Below are 11,984 nucleotides of genomic sequence, written 5' to 3' on the forward strand. Positions count from 1 at the left end.
ATTATGGATCGAAAGAAATAGCTTAATTTGAGAAAGAAAACTCTGTGATGATCCAACAAACTGCCTCTGCTTGGCACACGTTCCTGCATGCCCTTCATTAGATGCTTCCTCTTTATAAGAACTTGGGGGAAGTAGCAGCAATCCTAGACCATCAGGCACTTTAATAACCCACCCTGATTGGACATGGAACATTCTGAAAAGGCCTCCGCTGATGTTAGACCAAAGGTAAGTTAAAATAGGGTTGAATGGTTCTCCTCCCGCTAGGATTTTATTAGGGACTAAATGCCTACTAAGAGGTGTCCTCTGAGGGAATTATCTTAGAAGCATGCAGCCACTACTCCCGCTCCAGCTACTTAAAAGAGAGGTGAAAGTCCACCACGGGGTTGTTGGAAGGGTTTCACAGGGTTAAACACATGGAATTAGTTTCTTTGCCGTATATGCGAGATGTATATTAACTGGATCTTGTTTATCCATGTTATTTTAACATTCCCCAGGCTTTAAGGCCTCGGTAAGCTCCACTTTATTTGCAAATCCTTCCTTGAAACTTCTTTCCCCTGTGAGCAGCCCTTTCTCTGAATTCCTCTAATACCAACAAGAAAAACCCAAAGCGCAAGGACAAATGGCTTTTTTTTCACAATGGTTTTCATATCAGTATGTTCCTTTCCATCCTCATTTTGGCCACAACAGTTAGCATCTTACACTGTATCCCTGCACTATTAAAACAAGCTCTTAAATCTACTCTGGGTACCACTATTGCTTGTGTCAAATCTTCTTGGCTCCTCATTGCCTGAAGGACTAATTAACTTAAATATTAATTAGGCTTGAACGTCTTCCTGAAGTAGGACCAGGACTGGGGCCAGACAAGGAATAAGGTCAATGGATGAAGCTGTGGTAAAGGTTTAAAGAAGATTATGGCATATATGGTTCCTGAGTTCAACTGTTTTTGTTGAGCTCGAAAAAGAAGATCAAATCCGTAAAATATTAAATAACAACAGAGAATTCTTACGATTGAAGAATAACACAGAAAAGCGATGGGTACTTCTTGATATATTCATTTATTGATTGATCAAGCATGTAGATTACATATGCATCTAATAATCAGACCATCTTTCTGGTCTAACATATCAGGCCACCCATTTATTCCAGACACTAATAAGAAGTCCAAGGCTGATTACTAATGAGTTATTAAAATAGCAAAAGAAAGTACTGGGTTGGCCAAAAAGTTCGTTCGGGTTTTTCTGTACGATGTTACAGAAAACCTGAACGAACTTTTTGGCCAATCCAATAGAAGAAAGAAGATTCTTGTAGGTCAGGGGTGGCCGGGAAGAATTTTTACAGCAGACAAAAAAGTCTAAACTCTACCTTCTGATGCCTTAACTTCTTACTGTATACCCACACAGTCAAACTGGACTACTGGTTATTTCCTGGAAAATTCTTTGTGGATTCCTGGACTTCTGTCATTGCTATCCTTCCTGGAGAGCAATTCTTAGCACTCTCTTTTTGGATTTTGCCATAACCTACTAATTATTCAAGGCCTAAGTGCAATCTGTCTCCTGTAGGCAGGCAACATTCCCTGGCCAAGCCCCTCCCACTAGAAATGATTTCTTCTTGTGAAGTTTTGAATCCCTTGTGATCTGTCCCCTCTAAGAACTCAATGAACTGACTGCTTGTTCCCATGCTCCACCATCCCTCACTCACCTCATGTTTAGCATCCTTCCTCCTGGCCATCTGCTTCCTCATTTCAAGGTCCTAGGTAAAAAAAAAAAAAACCTCTATCAGAATACTGTAATTCATATTGTTAGCCTTCTTCTGTAAGTATTTTCTCTTGAAATCAATTATACCCTCTTTGAGGGAAGTCTCTTACATCAGTAACTCTCAGCCGCAATATCAAAAAGCACCGATGAATCAAAATCATTGGCAAAGGTACCACAAATCACTTACTACCAATATTAGTTGAAATACCAAAATTTTCAAAATAGTACAGATTTAAGATTATCCCTGAAATTACACCACTCTCATTTACTGGTATTCCAAAATAAGTCAGAGAGAAAATAAGTGTGCTATACACAGGAAAACTGTTGTTTCATGTTGAATCACAACATGAAAAAAAAAGGCTGAAACTGCCTTATAATATTAATGTATATGGCTGTAAGCTTCAAGTGCCTTCATCATCAAGGCATCCAATCATCATCCTTGACAAATATAGGTGCTCAATCAACCTGTGCTATTTGAGTTAGCAACCAAAGAGAGATGCAGGGTGTTTTCTTGAGACTGCAAAATATACTGCAGTGTCAAGATTAAGAAGTAAAGCAATACAGGGTGAGTAAGAGAGAATATAAATCAAATTACTACTAACTTATCTACTTAAACACACATACCATCACAGGTAACATGTGAGGCTTTCTGCCATGGAATAAGGAGAGCTCACTTCAAAAAACAAATATGGACAGTGTACTGTCATGGAAAATGGAATTGAAAATCATGACATGGTATTAGTCCCCGCTTTGTCATTTTCTGTGTACCCTGGGTAAATCACCTATTCTGAGTCTCGGTTTTCTCATTTTTGGAAGGAGGATAAACACTTTGATGCTATCAACCTCTGATAATCAGTGTTCCTAAAAGTGCTTTATAAAGCACTATGAAAACAGGTGGTATTGCTTTGATTATTATGTCTCTATCAGGTAATTTAGTCCTTGACTTCATTTCCATTTACCCAAGTGTTTTTCCCTATATGTGCATCTCTAATGCATACATCATCCTGGCCATTTAAATTGTTTTTGACAGCAAAATAGCTATTTACACCCATTTATGCTATAACTAGGTAAATTTATATAGATGATTCTGCCATTTTCTTATATATTACGGTGTGTTTTTCAGTGTAATTGTCAAAATCAAGATGTCAGGTTTTAGGCAAGGCTCAGAAAGAAATTCTCCCACCTAATTTAGAATGTCTGAATATAAACAATATCAGATTCCTCAGTATTTTTTAAAACTATACTTCCATATTTTGTAGTTCAAAACAAATTACTGAAAGCAAAATAGATTGATTTATAAAAGTTTAAGGTAAAGCAGAAACTAACACACCCCTGTAAAACAATTATACTCCAATAAAGATGTTAAAATAATTTTAAAAATTAAAAGTTTAAGAAAATGTACAGAAAATGGAACTGCAATTGCAAATTTTCTGCTTATAATATTCTTCCTCCATAAAATTATTTTATTGACCTAATACTGTCTGATGTCATTCCAAAGACATATTTGCTAATGATGTTACAAGGTTTTTGTATTTTTTAAATACATTTTTGTATTAGGAAGCTCATAACCTTACTATACCTCTCTCCTGGCTACCCCTTAACTCAAAATCACAAAAAAAAGAGAGGTTTAGTAATGAAGATGATTTTTTCATAAAAATAATTTTTTGATTTTCAGAGGATACATTTGATTTTTCTTACGCCCTGAAACTATGCAACTTAGGAAAGTATAAACAATGTAATGTAACAAAAGGAGGATAAGGGCCTAGTTTTTTTTTTTTAACTCAGTGAAATATTCTGAGAATTTTAATTGCTTATATGCCATTAATAAAAGCTTAAACGAGTCCTGAGGGAAAAAAATCACACAGATCATTCAACAGCCATTTAAAATGAACACAAAAATTCTAAATTCCTGGACTTTTTTGACAGTCAAACTCTCTTTATTAACATTTGCTTCTTAACGATGGTGTGCTATGGCAGTATGTTCTAATGCCTGCAGGTTTTGGCAGATGAGTAGAGAAGTTGGGAGAGGTGATTGAGCTGACATTTGGAGCCTGCTTGAAATGAATAAGTTAGTTAAGTGTCCCACATGGAAGAGAAGAGGGAGAACAAACTTCTGAGAATAAAGGTAGAAGGTGTCATTTTGGCAAACCCAAAATATAAACAAAAAAACCTAACCCTCTAATAACACTCTTTCTTACTGAAAGGCTGAATTTTGTTGTTTTTGTTTTTCCAGAAATAAAGAGCAAATCGTCATAAAAATGAGAACATTAGACTACATAGTATTATATATGGCAAAAGGGCTAATTGGTGCCTGCAAAGACCAAGGTTTTTGTATTGTTTTCTTCTCTTTTGTTTGGCCAGTTTGTCCTCCTTCCCAGATGTTCTGTCTCTCCCTCCAATCTTTCCTCCTCCTCCTTTTCTAATGCCCAAAATACTAGCTGGGGAAGGTGAAGTGCTGTAGACAGGTAAGGAAAAGTTTGTTCCTTTTTCTTACCTCAGGCCCTAGGACAAATGTATAATCCTGATGTTTAAAACAAAAAAGTATCAGCCTAAATACTAATAAACAACATTTTACCTCCATTGAATGGAAAGTCTGATGATGATAACCCTTTGCAGAGGTTCTATGCTTTATAAAGCACCCTAATGTATATCACTCTTTTGGTTCCTCCCAGAAATCATGTAAGGTGAGGAAGGGTGGTTCACTTCTATTTTTTACCAATAAGCAAAAGAGGTTCAAAGGTATTAAGTGACTTGCCCAACATCAGTCAAGGCCAGATCTTGGAGCCACATTCTGGGTCCCCTACTGGTACTGCCTCAACAAACTGTCATCACTGAGAAGTTTCACTAAAACAGATATATACAAACTACAAAAAAGAAATCAACACTTCCTTTGTGATTTTCATGATAGATATCAAGATTTGTCTTGTTGTACTTAGTTTATGAAATACCTTTTCATACATCCTTTTCAGTACACACTGAGTACTAATGATTACATTGAGTTATATAAGAAGTAGATGGATCCTCAAGACAAAAGAATTTCATTAATTTCATCTCTGCCTTCAAAACACTCCATCCAGCAGATGAGATGGACATACAACAAAGAGTTATTCAGTGCCTATGGCAGGGACAATGGGAATCTAACCCAGTCAGGAGCGGGGTCAGGAAAGCTTCCTTCAAGAAAAAGCAATTAAGGTAAAGTCAAAAAAAAAAAAAAAAAAGATAGGAAGTACTTAGGTAAAAAAAGAAGGAAAAGGCAGAGGAGGCAGCTCAATGAAAGAGCAGGAAGAAGTAAACTTTGGAAGTGGAATAATGTTACCTTTAGTGGAGGAGAGGTGATCACCCAAGGTGACAGCATAGGGTGAGAAAAGACACGCCGCAGATAAAACCCTCTGTAACTCCAAAGCTGGGTACAATAGGTCAGGGTAAGAAGGAACAACCAGAAGTATGTTATGGCCTTACCATAAATATTTACTTTGCACTGAATTCTCTGTTCCTCAACCAGAGCTCAAAACAGCATTGGGTACACTCGGCCCTTTGTATCCCCTGGGTATTAATTCCAGGAGCCCCAGCAGAGACCAAAGCCCAAGCTGCTCAAATCCCTTACATAAACGGCATAGTACAATGAATACAGTCGGTCCTCAGTATCTTCAGGTTTCGCATCCGCAGATTCAACCAACATTAGACCTGACTGCTTTGAGTTGCATCCACAGATGGGAAACTGCAGAGGGCCGACTGTAATATATTACTTTTGTTTCTTGAAACTTAGTATTCACACAGAATGCAAAAAAATAACATCTTAGATACCTTCTCCTTACCAGAACCTTTCACTTTCATTGTCTCATTTAATATCCTCACAACAATCTTCACCAAATGATATACCATCTGCTTTTTTTACTGAGGCTTAAGGAGATTATTATTTTCCAAGCATCCAGAATGCCAGATCCAGAATTAGAATACAGATTTTAGGATCCTTCATCCACTGCACTTGCCATACACCACACAACAGTCCTGTTGCCTTAAGAATCCTATTCATCCATCAAATGCTTATTAAGATCTTGCTGTGTGCCAGTGAACAAGGTAGATAAAGTCCCTGTCTTCACAGAAACTACATTCTACTGATGAACAGACTAACGTCTGTTGTAGGTCAGTTTTTTCTTAAGAATCTCCATTTGCTTTGGAGAAAAAAATATTCCATGACCCAAGAAATGAAATGAAGTGCTCAGATTTGGACTCCATGTCTCTGGTGTGTCCTGTGTCCATTTCCATTGTTATTCAGATTGTCTGGTGCTCTCTCTCCCAAGTGGCCATAGACCCTGTGACACTGTGAGCAAAGACATGGCCAGGAAAGATGGCAGTACTTTGTACAGATTGCTTGGTTTGGTCAGTTTCCTTCTCCCACATTGAAAACCCAAAGGTTTTTCAATCTGCTATCATGTTTTGGAGCCCAGCTACATGTGATTCCAATGACCGTCACTGTTAAAGTTATGTTCCATCGAAACCTCTCTGTGCTGGGAGCAAAAACTTTCCTAGAGCTTGGTAGAATGAATCCAGTTATATTTCTAGTTTCTAGCCCATGCTTTGTGCCAAAAGTGGCCTCAGCTACCTGAAAAACTAATTGTCCCTCCAGACATGTCTGTTTCTTATCTTGCCAATAGGAGAGAAATGGGGCTGTTGGCAACCATCCTCCCAATCAAATCCCATAAATCATCTGGCCCATTTCTTCTGTGCCATATTCCAGAAGTTAGTGGACACTTGGGAAAAAGAAAAGTAATGCACTGAAAACATAAAGGGTGGCAGGTCAGGTTAATGCAAAAACATAAAAACAAACCCTGAAACTCTCTGGGAAGTAAGTTAACAGGTTGGCAGGGTCCCATCTGCTGTGCTGGGAATGCACAGCAACCTCCAAACCTGTAAATAATTTGCTCATTATCTGCAGGAAAAGGAGTGAGGGTGGAGGACATTTCACATTCAAGAATTTTGAAGGACACCAGGTTGCAATACACTGGGTATATTAAATGGAACGAGATTTCAGTGCAAGGAGCAGAGAAAGGAAGACCACAAAGTGGAAAGGGACAGATGAAGACATGGGGAGCAGTGTGGGAAAGAGGCAGGAAGCATGTTGTTATAGGGGCTGCAGAAACAGTGGTCCCTTATCAAGGGAGTGGACGTCTCAAGAAATAGAGTATTTTGAAGTTGCAGTTGGCAGTCCCAAGGCAGGTGGGCTCCAAAAACAATTCAGTCCCTTGTCTGATAAAGGCAGGTCAGCCCTCCAGCAAGGAGGCCAAGGGAGCAATGGGAACCCAGAGAGAAAGGATAACTTCTTGTTAGAACTTCTCAGTTTGTGAAACACCTGCTGCAGAATCACTTTAGGGAACAGGGGGCTGAGTGCCTGTAAAATGCATAGGTCCGTGGAACCCAATCTGGAAAATCAGAATCTCCTGGGGTTCACCCGGGTATTTGACAAATACCCCAGGTGAGTCCTATGCACAATTAAGTTTAATAGCCACCAGCTGAGATGATAAAATTGGGTGGTCAAAGCCTCTGTTCAGAGACTGCCCAAGGCTATCTCTTGGTTACAGCACCTAGGACAGAGCTGTCTGGATGTAGCAGACCCCCTAGTTACAGAGATCTTGTATTCCTTTGCGGGAAATCACACCAGGATCTCTCCATATAAGATCCCTGAAGGTCAGAGCACATCACCTGACCATAGGTGAGGCTCTCGATAGTTTGTAGTTCCAGGTAAGGAAGGCAGAGTCAGGCTCTGAGGCTGAGGCATCAGCCTCATTAGAGGCTTTCTTCACCAGAGCAGATTTCAGTTCCCAGAGTGGAGACAAAAAAGGACTACTTGGGAAAAAGAAGAGGGAGAAAGGTCCTAAGAAACCATGTCAGTCAGACAACACTCATTGAGACCCTAATTCGAAACTATACACTAGGTGCCAAAGGCAATAATACTGCATGCTCCCTCACAGAATTGTTATTCAAGTTTTAGGCCTTAAAATAAATGCGTGTGGAAATTTCTACCAAGTAGAAAAGTTCTAATTAATAACAAATTAGTGTATGTGTTCACTGAATTTGTATCTTCCACCAGATAAGCCAGACTAAGTACAAACATGTTCAAAGCCAGGAGTTCTTACAGAAATCCCTAGTTAAATGCACCAACCATGCGCGTGCAGAATAAAAACTGAATTGGAACCACTATCTAGTTCCTGGTAACCCCTGACTCCTACCCGTTCCCTGCCCTCTGATCACTGGGTTGAGCTGAGGTCCTAGCTCTGTCTCCTTTTAGGGGCTGCCAACTTTGGGAAGCCCGTGCCCTGTCCCCGGCACGTCTGCACACAACCACAATACTGCAAGCCCTCGCTTCTAGGTTTGCAGCCTAACCAGCTGTTGCACTCACGGGTGGTCTCAGAACTACCGCAGAATCCCCATACACAGCCCTTTATCCACACTAATATCCCCTTTGACACACTTCCGTGGTCATGATGAACGTTAGACCAGATACAAGAAAGCAGCCTTTCACTCAAGCAAGCAAAAGCCACGTCCAAGATCTCTTTCCCTGGTGTCCTTTGATGCCCTATTTCCTGAGAAAACAAGGAAAGTCCTCCCCAGTCCGAGTCCCACGGCCGCCCACCACCGGGGAAGCCCTCCCGTCCGGGGCCTCGCGGCGTCACCTCTTGTCTCCCTTCTCTCCGCAGCTCCAATGGAAAATCTGTCACGTGGGCGCAGAACGAGAAGAGTAGCCGGGGGCAGCACCTGTGGCAGCGGCTGTCCATCCACATCAACAAGAAAGAGAACCCCAACCAAACGGCCGTCATCAAGCCCTTCCCCAAGAGCACGGAGAGCCGCGGCCTGTGCGCGGGCGGCGCGGGCGGCGGCGGGAGCGCGGGCGGCGCAGGCGCGGGCGGCGTAGGCCCTGAGCCCTCGGACGCCGGCCCCAAGGCTTTGTACGACGTGGTGGAGGCCGAGGAGCACTTTGCGCGGCCGCGCTCGCCGTCGCCCATCAGCACGCTGAGCCAGCGCGCGGGCTCGGTCGGCCGCACGGACGACGACTTGCCGTCGCTGCACTCGGAGCCTGCGGCGCGCAGCAGCTCGTCTCAGGGCTCGCTCATGGAGCAGATCAGCAGCGTGGTGACCCGCTTCACGGCCAACATCAGCGAGCTCAACTCCATGATGCTGTCCACCTCCGCTCCCGGCCCCGGCGCGGGCGCCCCGCTCTGCTCGTCCTACCTGATCCCCAAAGAGATCCAGCTGCCCACCACCATGACCACGTTCGCCGAGATCCAGCCGCTGCCCGCCATTGAGATCACCGGCGGCGCGCAGCCCGCGGCCGGGGGCGCTGCCCGGGAGCCCCCGGCGGCCGGGCCCGAGGCTGCTGCTGGCAAGCCGGACCTGGAGGAGTTGGTGGCTCTCACCCCGCCTTCCCCCTTCAGAGACTCGGTGGACTCGGGGAGTACCACTCCCAACTCGCCAGTGTCCGAGTCGGCCCTCTGTATCCCATCGTCTCCCAAATACGACACACTTATCATAAGAGATTACACTCAGAGCTCCTCATCCTTGTGAATGTCCTTGGAAAGCACGCTGGGTTCCCAAACGGAGCCGAGACCTCCGGTGTTCCCACAGACACAGTTGCCTGATTAAGACCCGAGGTGGAAGACGCCAAGTACACCTGTAATGGAAACAAGAGATTAATAGTGCTATTTAACATCAACCGACGAAGACACCAACTACAAATCTTTTGGCAGATCTTCTTCTAGTGGCCTTAGAAAACATGGGCTTTTAAGAAACACTGCTTCTGTTTTTGAGGGCTGACAAGGAGTCTGTTGAAACAGTTACATACTAAGTGCTTTGCTCTAGGGAAGCAATGAGTGTGAAACAGCGTAATGGAGGGGAAACGGCATAGTTAATAAGCAACTGTAAAAAAAAAAAAGTTTTGTTTGTTTACTTTAATTCTTTTCCCAGAAGATTCTTTGATTCACCAAACATGAATGTACATTTTCTAACAAACTCAAAATCTGGGACCAAAACGTCAACTTTTCTCTTCCTCTTTTTTTGTTTTTTTGTTTTTTTGTTTTTTTGTTTTTTCTTTCCTTTAAAGACCTTGGAAAGCAGTACTTGGGCCCAGTATTTACTGAGGCCTTGATGTGAGTGTGTCCCATACACAACACACAACAGTATGAAGAGGGCTGCGCTGATGTATGTAGGGCTTTTACCAGACTTTCCTCTCCAATTTGGTTGTGACCTCCTCTTCCAAAAGCCTGCATCTTGGATTCCACCTAGTTATTTCAATTCACCTCCATTAACTAAGAAAAACCAGTGGAAGATTTCTTGACTATTTCACCATGTTGCCAATCAATACTGGAGTAGCAAAAAATATTTTCTGGAATACTGTTTTGTAATTCCCTCACTGGGGTGCGTTGTGTAGCTGGAAATTCTCTTTATAATAATAATAATTCTTGAGCTCCAGCTTGGCTATCTCTTTCATGAAATGTGGCCACTCCTCATTATGAATGCATTGCCAGCTAAAATATTTAAAGTACGCATTTGGGCTTCTTCATTCCTTTCTTTTGAAAACCTGATGCACAAAGAGCTCCTCTGTTCTTTTCAAGTCCCACCACTGGAAGAACGGTCCATAGACCCAATGAAGACATTGTCACGATTGGAGGGACTGTTCAAAAAATTAACACAATCTTAATACACTGGAAATTTTAAACTGTGTCAAGTCGACATAGCAGAGATTTAGCTATGCCAGTGAGCAGTGATTTTAACTTTTCTTGGCTGCTTAAACAGGGCAGCTATGAACTATGACAAATGTAGATTTTTCAAAGCAATACAGAAAACTAAAACAGAGGAACCTTAACGAATATAAACCACACAATCTTTCTTAGCCATTCCAAAAAGAGGCAAAGCAATTATTAATATTTTCCTTTTTAAAATAATTATTAATATAATTTTGTGCACTTCATACTGTCACTTTTTAAAAACTGCAGAAAAGAGATTTAAAGTTATAATAGAAATACCTGTGCTTTGATAGGTTCATACAGGTAGAATTCATAGCTCAAGACCTGCATCCACTGTCATCTCTTTCTTCCTCCCATTACAGCTATCCTCAGGTGCCAAATGTTTTTGATTTTTAAATAAGGATAGTAATAAAAGGAGGAGGTGTCCTAGAAATTTAAAGTTCAGTTGACCCAGCCTTATACTAAAGATAGCCTTATGAAAAAGATTTTCTATGAGGCAGAAGTATATTTTTAGCAGAGAGAAAGATAAACAAAAACCTTTTTCCTTTAGCTCAATATCCTTATTTAGGTAAGTATTTTTTATCTCACATCTACTTAAAAAAAGGAATTGAGAAATGGAAATATATCCATTAACATAATTTATCATTCCCCACTTTTAAAAGTTATAATAAATATACTGCTCCACTTTACTTTCCTGATAACTGTTCTTATATTAAATTATATTAAATCAAATCTCCCGATAGAAAACATTAAAAGCTAACATTTATTTACTAAAATATAAAATTTTTTAAATCAGACCTCCAATGACAATTTAAAAATAGCATCATCAGAGCCCCTCGATCCCAAATATTACAATGACTCTGGAAACAGTGAATCTAGCTAAGTTTTGTGGCTTCATTGAAAGCAAATGTCTGCCTCTACTTTAAAAACAAATGTAAATATTTTGAGTATTAATATCCCTGGATTCTCATCAAAAGGGTGGCATTCACCTGGGGATTACTGTCTTGATTTCTTAAGTATTGAAACCTTTCTAAGTATGCTCTGAGTTTTAAAATTTTGTTTCATAAAACACTTACGTTGGCTTCCATTGTATTCTTAAGTACAAGTTTCACTGTGTTGACCAATAGAAGAACATTTTTAAAACTTTCTCCATGATCAAATTCCTTTCTAATTTTTTAGTAACATATTTATTTTAAAAGTACACTACCTTGTGATAAACTCCATTAGAAATTAAAATTTAATGCAAATAAATTTCCATCTGATAATTCCATATGAAATAATAGTCAACTGTAATAAGAAAAATAATTTATCCAATTAGAGGAGAACAAGATGTATTTTTCTGTGTATTTATATAACCCTTTGCCACTTCATTCAATACATTGTATAATATATAATATTATTAGTAATGCATTCTTGGGATCTTTTATTTTGGAATGATGCTAACTCTGTCTCTTTGCCAGTTCTAATACCAGGTTCCAAGTAATAAATCTAC

At 40.6% G+C, this 11,984-nt stretch overlaps 1 protein-coding gene across 2 annotated transcripts in view; it reads left to right on the forward strand.

Moving 5' to 3' along the window:
- The window catches only part of GRM5 (glutamate metabotropic receptor 5), a gene marked incomplete at both ends in the record, with an annotated part of 535,510 nt that extends 526,196 nt beyond the window's left edge, over positions 1-9,314 (forward strand). For both annotated transcript variants that reach the window (XM_079708490.1, XM_079708489.1), the window contains one exon: positions 8,450-9,314. In XM_079708490.1, the coding sequence (XP_079564616.1) occupies positions 8,450-9,314 (865 nt within the window). The remainder of the gene's footprint in view (positions 1-8,449) is intronic.
- Between the last annotated feature and the right edge of the window lie 2,670 nt (positions 9,315-11,984).

This window comes from Hyperoodon ampullatus (genome assembly GCF_949752795.1).
Source record: "Hyperoodon ampullatus genome assembly, chromosome: 7".
Taxonomy (NCBI): domain Eukaryota; kingdom Metazoa; phylum Chordata; class Mammalia; order Artiodactyla; family Ziphiidae; genus Hyperoodon; species Hyperoodon ampullatus.